This window comes from Eutrigla gurnardus (assembly GCF_963514095.1).
Source record: "Eutrigla gurnardus genome assembly, chromosome: 21".
Lineage (NCBI taxonomy): Eukaryota > Metazoa > Chordata > Actinopteri > Perciformes > Triglidae > Eutrigla > Eutrigla gurnardus.
In genome coordinates, this window is record NC_139932.1 from 3894776 (window position 1) to 3910000 (window position 15225).

A 15225-nucleotide genomic window follows, 5' to 3' on the forward strand; every position below is an offset into this window, starting at 1 on the left:
ACACATTTGTGACAGGCTTTGGCTTGTATTTATTGAGAATGCTCGCCTTCCTCGTAACTACTTTTAGTGTTTTTTCTGCACTCACTTAGTCCATTTTACAGCACATATTAAAACTCAATGAATTTAAAACCATGATTACAAATACACTCTCAGTATTCATTCATTCTTTTTTACTGTAATCTGAACGTAATTGAAAGCAATCCTCAATGATTCCTTGAGATTTAAAAACATGATTCAATAAAGGTTTAATAAAAGGGTGAAAGAACTTTAACAATTATGTTTGCAGGCAAAGAAAGAAGCAACCATTACTAGCGAAAAACAAATCACGTCTTCTCTCCGATTATCTTAGAACTCACTCTGTCGACTTCATCATGTCAAATATTATCTGAAGTGAATTTAGTGTGCGGGGGTTTAATGACAGGAAACAAAAGCTTAGAGGTGATCGGGGTCTTAAATGTGTCATCATGTCGAGATAACAAGCTTCTCTATTTCCTGTTCTATCCACATTCTCCTATCTATCAAGTTCCATTCATTTGTTTTTTCACTGTTGAGACCAACAGTCCCAGAAGGAAGACAGAAATGACAAAGAACAGAAGAAGGTCGACAGCGAATAAACAACATTCAGTATTGGGAACAAACTGAGATCATCCAGGCGAGATCACAGGGTTTTGAAATGCAAATAAGAGCACCGGAAATTTAGAGAAATACCTTCAAACTTTGTTTTGCTTTGCTTGTTTTGTTTTCATATCTCTTCTTTTAGATGTATTATTATATTCTCGTGTGTGTGTGTGTGTGTGTGTGTGTGTGTGTGTGTGTGTGTGTGTGTGTATGTGTGTTGAGGCTGACCGTCACGCCGCCGTCGGTCTGGGTCTCCCTGTAGGTGAAGTTGCACACGGCCCAGGCCAGGTAGTAGGTGGACATGCGAGGCGTGCGGGCGAAGCGGTTGGTCAGCGAGCCGTCCTCGTCTGACAGCGAGCTGCTCTCCACCGGCATGTTGGACAGCGAGGTGTACTGCGGGTCATGGCGGAGGGTGAGGGAAAACGTGGCCTTGTAGACGGGCTCATCGAAGCAGGGGAAGGCCTTCCGGGCGTGGATCGGACTGAACTGGGTCACCGCCAGGTAGCTGGGAGAGGAAAGACAAGTGTTAACTTCAAATCAGGAGAAGATAAATGACTTTAAGAGGCTTCAAACAATTCAAGGAATGATGACAATATGTTTCAGAAAGTGGAAAACAACAACAGCCGCTTGTTATTAAACATTTCAAAATAAAGGCTTTTAAATAAATATTTAGAAAAGTGGAGCACAGCTCAGACCGGCTGTCTGAGTCCTGTCAACTTCCTGCTGATGAAAACCCAATATGTTGTAACAACCGGCCTTCTAGACTAGGCAGTGTTAACTTAGAAAAACACACAAGGGGTCCTTTAGAAGGAGAAATGAAATGCCTTTAAACACTATGTGCCTTTGGTGCGTTCGCCATCAATACAATGCAAGGGCTGCTATGTATCAGTCAACACAGTATATTATTGAACTCGTCTCAAAACCACCCGATTTGATATTAGTCAGTTATCAGGCCATTGAATATGCGTTTATCAGCACTCATCGTCTGATATGTATGGGCTAGTATGAGCTTACTAACCTACTATAGTAGGTTCAGGAGGCTGTTATCACACATGTATTTCAGTAGGCCAATGGTAGTGGAGCTTAGTATGTACAGATCAGGCATTTCCTTTTAAGTTGGTTATCCAACAAAGAAACAACACCAAATTCAAACCCCAAACTAACTGAAATAAATAATAAAATCCATCCGAGCAACCCAACAAATAATTGCTCTGATGTAGTCCATGCTCCAGGAAGTGCAGGGCAGGCGGCCCTGTCCACGATTCCCTGCGACAGCGGAAAGCTCACCAAAAACAAAATAATCCAACAAAAACAGGCAAAAAAAAAAAAGATTGCTTAGCTGCAGGTATACCCAGCAGAAAGAAAAACTAAAGGATTGGTCTCACCGGTATTCCTCAACGCCATCGGCGAAAGTTGCATGAGGGACCGCCTTAAACAGATACACATCCATATTCCTTACCAAAATGTAAACAGTGGAATAATAAGAGTTTTTTTAAAGGTTAATACAGATATCAATTTGAACACTTGCCACATAGACATCCTATGTATAAATAACCTTTGTCTTCTTTTACAATGACATGTCAATGACCCTTATGTTTTAATGTGATGGTGTCACAATGTGTCGAAAATAAAAGCTTTTTAATAACAGAATAACGGAGACTTTTATTGTGAAAATTGTATAGTAAAAATGTCTTCATCAGCGAATTAGCAGAGCTTTGTTGGCAGTTTTTCTTCATTAAAAATCGAATGACACTGCAGGGAAGAAGTGTAAGCAGCAACAATAAAGGGGGACTTTTATTGTGACAAGTTAATAGGAAATTAAATATGTTTACCACCGTTTCAAAGCCTTTGACCATGAAATACATCCCATCACTATCCAATTACACGGATCGCACTAAAGTGTCACGTGACATAGCCGAGTACAGTTCTGGTGCGTCCAATCACAAAGTCCGATTCAAAAGACAAGTTTAACCACGGCCGATAGAACCAGAGGTTAAAGGTCAACCCAGTCCCGTGAAACAGTCACAAAATGAAAGATACTGTATTTAACAACACAGGACATTCAACCACCAACGTGAATCAAGCGTCCGTTTTGTTGACTGAACCTGAACCTTACGTTTGTGTTGGTTTTTGTAGCATAATGCAGAAAAAAATATATATTTTACATAAATAGGCAATACATTTGTTTTAAAGTGACGAATGACACACAAAAAAGTAAAATTCCTGTCCATTCCTATGGTGTCACATTATATAATAATTTTATTGATGAAGCCCTGTTTGCTCCACGTTCTGCCCTGCTTCCAAATGATGTCACAACAATTTCCATGAAGTGACCCCCAATTCAATCCATCGTATTCTCACATTTGGCTTCAAATGGCCCCTTCGTCTCCAACACACCACGTTATGATGAAGCCATACAGGATATGTGAGGCAGCTCTACAGAGCTGGATTTTGTTTTTTAGTCTTTGAACATTTCAAATCTATCAAATGGGAAATTAAAGGTGGAACCAGAGTTCAGAGGGTTGAAGGATTATCCTCTGAAGTCGGCTGTCACCAGGCAGAAGAGATTCTGACTTCTCCAGAATGCGAACGGCGAGATAATCCAAAATAAACACGAGAACACTTTCTGTTCCCTCCTGATCTTTTTAAGCTGAGTTCAATGTTTCCGTGTCAGAGCTTTGTTACGTCCGTCTGTCAGTCACCCGGAAAGGAAATTAGAAATCCAGGAAATAATCCCTCTTGAAACTTTTCTTTGGTGTTTGTGGAGGAAGAGATGAAAGAGAGAAAGAGGTGGAGAGGAGAAGGTGCAGGTGGAGTTGGAGGGAAAGATGACAGACTGAGAGAGACAAGGAGAAATGGAGATGAGGAGGCAAAGAAGGATGTGGAGGAAAATATCAGAAGCCACAGAGAAGCACTGAATATTCACAGCAGAGGAGGTGTACTGGAGGAGAGAGATAAAGAACAGAGGCAGAGAAGAAGAAGAAAGGTGATGAGGAGGAGAAGTAAATGGGAGGAGCAAGAGGAAGATGAAGAGGAGGAGGAGGATGAAAAGGGAGACGAGAGAGGATCTGAGGGGAAAAAAGAGGGAGAGGAACAGAAGGGGGAATAAAAAAGAGGAGGAGGGGGAGGAAGAGGAGGGGAGAGTTGTAGACAAAGTGGAGGACAGGAGAGAGAAGGTGTGAAGGAGGGAGAGATGAAAGATAAAGAAGAGAATGAAATGTGGAAAGGGTCAGCTGGAGGGAGTGTAGAGGAGGAAGAGGAGAGAAGATTGGAAGAATATGAGGAGGCAGAAGAGGAAAGAAAATAATTGGTGAAAGAAAAGGAGGGATGAAAAAATCAGGAGGAGAGGAGACAAAGCAGGAAAAAAGATGCAAAAGGCTGATCATAAAGAAGAAGTAAAGAGGAGAAACGATTTAAAGAAAGATGGGAGAGCAAAGGAGAAGTTCACAAAGAAACACTAAAGAGGAGGGAAGAGCAGGAGAGGGGGAGTCGGAAAAGAGAAGGGAGAGGAAGAAGGGGAGAAAGATACGAAAAAAGTGGAGGTACAAGAAGAGGAGAAAGGAAGGAAATGTAGAAAGAAGTAGAGGTGGAGAATATGAAGAAAATGGAGGAGGAGGAAGAGGGGAGAAGCAGGAGAAGGTGGACCTGGAAAAGAGGAAGGAGTGGAGAAAGATGTGATGGAAAAGGAGTGGAGACAGGAGGAGAGGAAAGAAAAGAGGAGAAAGATGAGATAAAGGAAAAGAGGAGAAAGTGGAGGAGGGGTGAGGAGGGAAAAAGGGGTAAGAGGAGAGGAAGGAAAACAGGAGGAGGAAGGGGAGAATGATGAAATGAAGGAGTCGAGGCAGGAGGGAGGAACAGAATAATCAGAGTGAGCGAGGCAGACACACAGAGAGAGAGAGAGAATAATGGAGAAAGCCTGAGAGGGATGAGATAAAGAGAGAATCTATTAGACGAGAGGATGAGTCTGTAACACACACACACACACACACACACACAGTTACATATACCGTCACACACACACACCACACACACACACACACACATTAACACACACCTGCGTATTAGCACACATACGTGTGTGACGTGACATCCTGCAGGTTGCCAACAGTCGCCGCTGCCAAGGCAACGCTTGTTGTCACAGTAATCCTGATTGACAACCAGCCCAATAGCGTTTCCCGGGACAACCACGACATGTCAACACACACACACACGCACACACACACGCACACACACACACACACGCACACACACTCAAGGATTCATGCGGCGACCCTTCACTTCGTCTCCCAAGAAGAGAAAGTGAAAATGACATCATTTCCTGCTGTAATGTTTGCCATTATCTTCATGGAGACACCACAGAGGAGCACACACACACACACACACACACACACACACACACACACACACACACACACACACACACACACACACACACACACTGAGGTAGAGAAGCACACACCTCATTTAGATTCAGAGATTTTACTGAAGGGGAAACTGTTGAGTCAGGTGCTTTCAGTGTGTGTGTGTGTGTGTGTGTGTGTGTGTGTGCGCATGCGTGCGTGCATGTGTGTGTTAGAAGCGTGTTTCAGTTCTATATCTATTTCACACGCACACATCGATCTCTTCAAGCAATATACGAAATTGCAATTCCCCGCTTTCACGTTGAAGAGTGCAGCGTGTGTGTGTGTGTGTGTGTGTGTGTGTGTGGCTACAGTTTTACACAGGAAGCCGGTGAGGAGGCTGATTCATCAAGTCTGATATCAAATATATAATAACATGGGACTGCTGTGGTGGGGGAGGAGGACTGGAGGAGGGGGAGGAGATGGGGAGGCTGTTGTCGTGGTGATACAGTACTGTCTCTTAAATGTTTAACTGGAGGCACCAACAATCAGACACGCTCAACAGGGAACATTGATTACAGACCGACAACATTTTTAAAAATGATTCATTCACAATCCAAAAATGTTTTTCACGAGAACCGATACTTGTTTGTTCACATTAAACATCAGTAAATGAATGTTCACAGTTGTCGAAAGTATTCCAGTTGTATTTAATGCAACATCTGATTGTTGGGAACGACAACAGCGGTTGTTGTTTAGAATAACAACGTGAAAGGTTGATGCCTTAAAGTGGCAGTCGGTAAGATTTGAGATTGTTGCTTCTAGCGGCCTCTGTGGCGGTAGATGGAACTGCAGGCGAGCCTCTGGGACTCATCTCCCTCACCAACAGTGTGACTGTCTCTCATCTGTGTGATGCCTTCAAATGCTCCACACTGAAAGGAGCTCCGTGGTTTTCCCTCGTTGGCGTCACTTTGCTTCTTGATGACTTTCCTTCTTCACTTCCATTAGTTTGTTGTTTCTTTTTCTTGGACTGGAAGTTGAACGGTCTTCTTTCTCTGCCTGTTGATCCTCCATTGTGAGTCAGCAGTAATGAAATGTACCTGGTCACATGATCAACCACCATTGTTTGGACTCACGCTTTGATAGATAGGAACTTAAAATACATTAAATAGATGAAAATGTTACGGAAAGCCACTTTAATTCACAGTGCAAGAAAGCTCAGATCAATCAACTACATCCTGTCGCTTTTTTTGTAATACCTTTCTTTGTGAAAGCACTAAAGACAAAAACTACAGTTAATATATAATAGATATTTACAACCAATATTGCAGGAAAAAAACACATTTAGACGTTGAGCTGAACTTGGACAACACATCAACAAGAGCAACATAGATATTTGGAGTAAAAGTGCAGCAATCATGCAGGTGATTGGTCGATGGTTGGCGGTGTGAAAGAACTGAAGACAAAAACAATAAATAGTAAAATAAGTTCCACTTCTGAGGTAAACATCATACTTTTTTACTCAATACGTTTGTCTGACAGCTTTAGGTACTTTTCAGTGTTTCATCCCCCGTCTGTCCACTGAAGACCACGTATCTCCAGACGTGGCGATGTGGACTGTTTGTGATTAATAAAGGATGACGAGTTCCCTCTGTGTAAGATTTCCTTACTTCCTAAAGCTAAATGATCTCTTTAAAACAAGCCTCCAGAGATACCATTGTCTTATAGAATGACATCCATTGCTGTAGATTAAACAAATTAAATGCAATGCAATTTACAGTTCCAATTTAATAGTAAAAGATTTCACCGTACTTAAAAATGTGTGTTTTTTTTACTCAATGAGAAGGACTTTCACTTCTTCCGTTTCCAAAGCAACAAGTGAGCTGTTCCAAATGTGTTACTCATGCTGCAGCTCCACAAGGCTGAGCTGCATTACACACCAGAACAAAAAAGAAGAACGCTCTCATCAATATTTTATGAACAATGGATGAAAGGATTCTTTCTTGGTTTAACAGCATATTTACTGTCTGATTGAGTCTCAGTGTTTCCAGCTGCAGCACTCTCTACCTGCAGACACATTTAGCTGCTGAAGAGACGCATATTTCCCCCAGGAGCTGGTGGAAATAAACTATTTCAATTAAGAACAAGTCAGTATCAGCTTTCATCAGGATCGACACCTTCGGCTATAGAACATCATTTAGCATATAATCTTTTTGCATGAAAGCAACTCGGATGAAGTTATCTGATCGAGCCGGTTATGAAAACACCAGCTCTCATGCTGCGTTCACACCGAGTGCAAAGCCAATTTTTGTGGCAGGATCAGGTTGTGTTTATTGGCGTCACTGGTGCTAGACGGTGCCGAGGAGGAGGCGGGGCTGACCTATGTAGACAGCAACAAGGTTTCATAAATCATGGCTGAAATAACCGCTATTGCTGCTTTGTGCATGTCGTGAAGTCCCAGATACGCCAGGTAACCAGACAGCATCCTGTCTGGCCCGAACCCCCCTCCCCAGGATTTCTCCCTCAACATCAATGGCTCCACCTCCACTCACGTCCTGACCTCGGCATCATCCTTGACCCCACCCCCTCCCACTCCTCCCCCATGAAAATCAGATTACAGAAACAGCCTTCGACCACCTCGGGAACATTGCTCGTCTCCGTCCCTCCCTTTCATTCTCAGCCGCCGTAACTCTGGTCCACGCATTCATTTTCATCCCGACTTGATGAACTCCGTCCTATACGGCTCATCAAACAACATCCTCAACGAGCTTCAGAACTCTGCTGCCCGTATGCTCACCTCCACCCGCCGCTCTGACCACGTCACCCCTGTCCTCCGCGACCTCCACCGGCTCCCCATCAAACACCGGATTGATTTCAAAATACTAGTCATCCTTTTTCAAAAGCTCTCAACCACCTGGCCCCTCCCCACTCTCTGACCTCCTCCAGCGCCACCCCCCTCCCCATCGCCTCAGGTCCACTGATGCCAACCGCCTCCATCCAATCAGGACTAAGCCCCTGACCCGGGGCGACAGAGCCTTTGCAGTAGCCACCGCGCCTCCCTCTGGAATGCCCTTCCCAGCCCTTCCCAGCCATATCCACAATGCCAACACTGTTTCATCCTTCAAGGCAGCCCTCAAGCCCTTTTTTTTATGAATGATTTTTTTTTAGCGTTTGGAGGTAGAATAAGCTAATATTGTAGCTGCTTCCATCTCAAGATTTCAGCCTTCAGCTAAACCTTCTGACCAAACCATGACATAGCAGAATTAATTAGCTCCAGACCAGTTGATGGCTTCTTGCCTCATTCTCATTTCACTTTTTTTCAGTTTGCTTAAAATTCACTTGACGATTGAATACAAACAATGCTACTATCTACTTTTAAAACTACTATAAATCACTTTTGATTTTTGCGGTCCCTGTAGACAAAAAGTGTTTCACCAGAATCCTTTGTCCTCCGTCCTGGTTTAGGTTCCGCTCTGACTCCAGCAATGCAACCTGGTCTCAATGTGGTGGCAATGTTGACTCCCAGCGGAGGCTTCTGCTTTGCTCTGACCACAGGTAGGCAACAAAACTGTATCTGGGTCTGTCAGCGATGGGCTGGACGCCGCCAGAGTTCCTGGTGAACCCGCATGCTGTAAATCATTTCGCCTGATTTTTCGGGGAACCCAACCCCGATTATGGACATTTAAAATAATCTTCTCCCCGCTGGTTCGTTTACTTATGTAGGTCATATAGTGGCATCAGTGTTAAACTGTTTCATAACCAGTTAAAAGTTCCTCACAGTAACTTTAAATTGAGTTCTAAAGCTCAGTTTTATAGGTCCCCTGTCATACAGGGAGATCGAGTGGAAATATTGACCTGCTGGTGATGAAAGGTTTGGGACACCAAATCACCGGCATTCGTTCTCTATGTATCATGAATTTAATGGACAGCCATCCAATAGTTGTTGAGATATTTCACCCCGGACTGAAGAGGGCAGACGCTGCAGTCATCGCTAACATCAGGTAATAGAATCACAGGCGCCCCTCGGGTCCAAAATGACTTCTTGGATTTGCGAGGACCTCAGTCACACAGGAGTGTGAACGCATTCATCATGTCGCCTCAGTTGACTGCCATGTTAAATAGGTTACCTTCGGACAGCGACGCTGCAGAGTGTCACCCTCTCTGCAGCAGTATTGATCCGACCCATCTCATCTCGGCTCCGAATTAAACTATCGGGACGAGGGAGAGTCGGAGAGTGAGCTGCTGATGAAGAGGAGGTGTAGACCAAACCTTCGTTAACCATCCGTCTCCCTCATTAACACACCAGCGTCTTTGTTCCTCATTACACCCTGCCTCGTTAGCGGCCTTACTTCTCCTCGTTAACTGTAATTCCTCACCTCGTTAAAGAAAGCGAAAATAGCCTCTGTCTAATCAAAAAGTTCCTCACAGGATCTGAGACGGGGGGAGGGGGGGGGGTCTGCTCTGGTGTTTGGGGGGTTTTCTTTGAGGAGTCTGGATTTGAGGAATGTTTTAAAGCAGCACAGCTGGAACGTTTCATCAATGTGAGATGGGGGGAATTTTAATGGCACAAGTAGTAGCGATGAGCCAAAAGCAGAAAAAGGACTGTGTCCAACTGCTATCTGGTGGAGCAATGCAGCCGGCCTGAAGGGATCGATAAATATACTCTCAGCCAATCACAGCCCTCGTCTCATTGAGGCCTCAACAAGTGGTGTTTTAGGTCACGTCATGATGAAATGTGACTCAGCAGCGTGATGCACTTCATCCATTCCATCTTGGACTTTTTGCAACCAGTGAAGGAAGTGACCATATTTGGACTGGATTTTATCATGTGGATCCATCAGGATTCTGGTGTGAAGCTGTTGAAAGAGTTAGCTTCATGATTCAAGGTCAACTTTACACCTTTCATGTTGAAGTCATCTTAGTAGCTAACTGCATTGGTAACGACCCGTCAATCACAAGGTATCCTCATGGATCATCATTTACTAAAAGAAAAGGACGTGAAACTTTAAGTAAACATGAGTTCATGGGGTCATACAATATTCATGTGAGAAGTCAGGTCGTTTTCTCAAAGACTTCTTTTTGCAACCAGCTTAGTTCGCCCCCTGATGGCCAGCAGAGCATATGCAGTTTTAAGCCACTTCAGGTTTGCTTTACTCTTCAACCAGCAGTCACCACCTGTCTCTGACGTCTCATGAACAACATACATAATAATAACTTATGTGGGTTATTCTGTGATTTACTGAAGGTAAAATAGAGTTGACGTTCATGCGTGATGTCACCGACCCAGAATTCTCTTATCTGTGGCTGAGCTGAAGGAGAAGCTTTTCATCCAACAGAAAGCAGAGACGGGAAGAATCCCTCATATTGATTGAGATACGTTGTCAATATTCCTGCTTTAACCACATTAGCGTTATTTTTTTTTTATGCTGATGGAAACACATCGAGTGAGTTTGTTTACATTGAATTATTCCATAACTGCTGCACATGCAATCCATAATTTGCTGTTTATCAAATCAGACTGGCAGTGACATGATGTGTTTCTAAGACTTTCAAGTTCAGCACAGTCTGGAGGTGGGGTTTTTGTGGGGCATTATCACTATCCTATTTCTAAGTATTGCTTTGTTCGTGTCACCAAGAACACAAAATTTACAGAACGAGGTAGATTTTGTGAGCATTTTCACTGTGAATAAAGGCATCAACCAATCACGGACAAATGAAATACATGCACATTGAGAACAACAACATGGAGGCTCCTTGGTCCGAGATGGCCCACTTTATTATGTCTTTCAACCTTGACAAAGGAACTTGAGGTTTTCAAAACCGTAGTCGACAAAGCAATGGGTGACATCACCATAACTACATCCACTTTGCATATATAATCTATGGTGCAGACCAGATCCAGTCCTTCCATTCTTACCTTTAACAATAAAAGAGCTTGTCTCTAAAAGGGACTCAATGTACCTTCAGTAGCTTAGGCTTTTTTTATCTTTAAAAATGATTTTAACCGTGTAACTGATAGCTGGTTAAACACCTAATTATTTACATCCCTACTGCAAACTCTGCTTTGTTTGTATCAGGAAAACACAAAGTTTAATGTTTTCAAAGATATTGTTAGAACCGAAATGGTATTATTAGTACTCTTATAAGTACTAGGTATCAGCAAGTACTGAGTACTGTATTATATTGCACTCAGTCTTAAACAAAGTGGTATCGGTGCATTCTTATTTGTAGAGGCATCAAATTCTGGTGTATATACACCTTATGTCATGTGTCTTTTCTTTCCCACAACAATATACAGTTTTTCAGGTATATTTACAATTGGTAAATAACATAAATGGTGATCTTAAAGTTGAGGCAAAACAACACTTCAAGAATATCTATCTTCAGCATGGTGAGGAAGATACGTTGATGGACCGCAGGGATGAAACGTTGGGAGGAATTTGATTTGATGGTTTGTAAGATTAGCTCCCAACCGCCTCTCACTCTGTGCTGCTACACAACGTTGCAGGCTGATTGATGGGTGGATGTCATCATATTACTAGTTGACATTGGTTGCTACCAGCATGTGGCATGTTTTCTTTTTTTATATTAATTAAAGAAGATTTTTCGGCATGTATTGTTAAAAAGGTGCATTGATCTAAAATTGTGAAAAAGGCTTTTTTTTTAATAAAAAATAAAAAACAGTGGCACAGAGCCTGGGGTTTATAGTAGCTCTGGATATTACGCAAATGTCAAAGTGGAGCATGCGCATGTCTGTGTGTGTTAGCATTAGCAGCAGCTGCACGAAGCTAATCGTTAAGCTAACCGTGAGCCTCGTACACGCACACTTCTCAAGGGGGTCTAATTTACATCGTAGACGGCTGAACATCGACACGCGGAGTCAATATCTTCAACCTTATTTTCTGAATTAAATTATTAATGGTTTGTTTTTTAACTGTTCAGCTGTGATTCCTCCTATGCGTATCATTTTTTGCTGTTACTCATCAGATTAACATATTAATGGACTAACACCTCTGAAAGGTGTTAGTCATGCGTCTGGAAAAGGGCTTATTCATATTTATTCATCCAGCAGCTTATTCTAATATGCTGTCCTAGCAACACTGTCTGTGAGTCCTCGCACATGACAAAACAAGGTTAACAGTAATTCTGTTATCGAATGCTTTTTCCTCGTGCGTTCCTCGTCTACGTGACATGTAAGAAATCAGTTGAGTGCACAAAGTGGACTGTAAGCCGGTTTCTGTCGGCTGGGCCATTAAACTTTAACTAACAGGTTGTTGTGTTGTCATCGAGCTCTGCTGGTCCATCAGCTGGTCTATTGATCCCATATTGATCCTCAACAGCAGCGACCGGTGAATATGAGACCAGTGGTGGTGGAAACGTGGAGAGACCAAGCGTGATCGGTGAGCAAATACAGCAAATGTTGAGTTTAAAGGGTTCTGTCGTCGGGTAAGACAGAAAAACAAACATTCATTCAGTTTTCTGGACAATTTCTATGTCAAAATACAAAAAATATTCCATATCATGTTTCTGCTTCTAACAGCTTATTTCATCCACAGCTAATGAAATCTGCTGCTGGACATATTATATAAGCAGCTAAGATTACCGCCTCACTCTTGTTTTCCTCCACCAGTCAGGTTTCTATCCACGTTGCTCCAAAATGTCACTTCGTCATTTTTTTCCTTTAAAGCATATGTGTGAAATTGTCATAATTAGCCTTATTCATTCTTGAGTTAATGGACAATGTGTTTTGCGAGGCGACAGGTACTTTTGACCACCAAATTCGAATCCAAGTGGATGTTTGTGCCAAGTTTAAATAAATCAACCCTGAGATATCATATCACATCATATCATAGTGACTTTGACCATACAACACCAAAATCTAGTCAGTTCATCCTTGAGTGAATTCTGAACACTGAATGAAAGCTGAGTGTTGAGCCACGTAGGATAACAAGCAGGTGTCCGCTTAGGCTTGCACTCCGCCTGATGGAAGTTTTTGGGTACGCAAGAATGGATGGCAGCCGATAAAGGATAGATCGTTTTCAAAAAGAAAGCTATTTGTTTTTAGTATTTAATGAAAGATATTTTCAATAAATCCCTGTAGATGTCTCAATGAATACAAATCACCCTCATGTTCTCTTATCTTGCACCAGAAGTGGACGTAGTCATCGTGTCCCATGGACTACAGTTTTGAAGCCTCAAATTCGGCATTTTGGCTGTCACCATCTTGGATTTTTTTTTCAACCAGTGAAGGAAGTGACCATATTTGGACTGTGGAGGAGTGACGGTTGAATCTGATGAACACAAGCAGCAGAGCGGCACCCTGAGCAACAACCTTATTGGATCTGGATCCATCTGGGTTCTGGTGTGTAGCTGCTAACAAAGTCATCTTAGTAGTACTTCAATATGGTCAGACTTCGTTTTGCAACCAGAGGAGTCGCCCCCTGATGGCCAGCAGAGAGAATGCAAGTTTAAGGCACTGCAGCAGTATGACAGTATATGCACCAACACTGCACTGCTACACTCACTGCTATAACGTTTCTGATAATTAAATATTCTCTCCAATGCCTCAGAGGGCTGAAAGGAGAAGATGGTGGCAGCACACTGATAATTAGATGTCAAAGGTTAACAATCTTTTTGGACCGGTTACACAAGTTGGTCTATAGGTTAATTTGCGTCTATATATTTAAAGACAGGACGCATGGAATGCAGAGCCCCACATCATTCAGCAAAATGATTATCTGATCGGCCTTTAGAGAGATGACCGATCAACTGATCAAATTGGGAAAGAATATCATCTGATCATTGGCTGCCACCGTAACCTGATCAAAAAGCAGCACTGAACAAAGACAACAGCCATTGAAAAAATTATGCATTAAAATTGGAAGCATATTAACCTTCACAATGGAGCACCGGACTAAAAGGAAAGTGCGTCATGTCACGGCAACTTGCATTTTTTTTTCTAAAGCAAAGTTAACCAAAACTGCCATCCCTACTATCAGTTTGTTACGGCCACAAAAGATGGAAACTCTTTCACGATCTTTCTGAGCTCAGCTGCCTGTTAAACCATAGAGAGGACCTCTGCTGGTGTCTGCTGGTCACTACAACACAGTAAAACCCATCATTACAGAATCATAGTTCACTAAAACCAGTTAAAGTCTTTACACCAACCGATCTGACTCTACACATAATATAATTCTGAATATAATACTGAATAACACGATTTTGAGTCCTTGGGCCCTAGTTTCGTAGACCAGGCGTAGTCAGCTCTCAGCGCACCTGCGCCGCGCCGACGGGGTGTGTCCGCCTGGACTTTGCAAGTTTCGTGCACCGCGCAGGCTCGCGCAGGCTCGCGCAGGCACACCTCCCGTCTCGCCCACCGGCGCAAGTGGGAAAGAGGGAGGAGAAGAAGGCGTGAGTGGGAGACGAGGAGGAGACGAGGCGTGGACTGGGATTAATACAGCCGATTCAGATCTTCACCAATCAAATGAGCTCCTCTCCTCTCCTTTAATGCGTTAGGGGAGGTTCAGTGCAAGTTCCGTCACTTGACAACCCGATGACAGAAGCAGCGCCGCCGCTCCCACCACGCTCATCACGCGCTGTGCGCGCGTATCATAATAATAACAATGCCCATATTATAAAAAACAGGAGAGAGAGAGGGAGATGTTTTGGTCCGAGAGGCTGAGTTTCCGTTACGCGTGCCATCCGCCTTTGATCTGACGTCAGATGTGACGGGACAATCTATATAGATATAAATTCACGTGTTGATTCAATTAGTTGCATTAAATAGTGTTTGTTGTGATTATTGATTGCATTTAAATGTGCCTGGAACTGTGGAAACCTGCCTGTGAGGTCTCGGTGACGTGTGCGCACTGCGCGCCGGTCCGCCAAACTTCCACTCCGCCAGCTGTGATTCGCATTGAATGAATGGACTTTATTTACGCCTTGCGCCGAAAGTAGACCAGGGGTGCAGTCGAATAGTCAAAAAATAAGGTCCTAACTCCTATTCCTTGACCTCTGGGGAAAACGTCACGGGGTTAAGGAAAGGCGATAGGAGAACTCAGAAGGACTTAGGAATAGTCGACCGCGGTGCTCAGAGAATCCGACCAGACTTTCACTAAGCTACGTCATTATATCGCGGCCGCTATTGATTGACAGCTGATGATCGGCACCGGTGATTGACGTGCGTCTGCGCTGGAGAAACTACAATAATCGACTACAAAAAACGCATCGTCCACTTCTCCACATGTTGGTTTTATAAACAGCTGGT

At 43.2% G+C, this 15225-nt stretch overlaps 1 protein-coding gene across 1 annotated transcript in view; it reads right to left on the reverse strand.

The window, feature by feature from the left end:
- trhde.1 (thyrotropin releasing hormone degrading enzyme, tandem duplicate 1) overlaps positions 1-15225 on the reverse strand; it is a 201562-nt gene that overhangs the window by 178349 nt on the left and 7988 nt on the right. Inside the window, exon 3 of the mRNA XM_084038494.1 lies at positions 847-1123. Coding sequence (XP_083894620.1) covers positions 847-1123 — 277 coding nt within the window. The remainder of the gene's footprint in view (positions 1-846; positions 1124-15225) is intronic.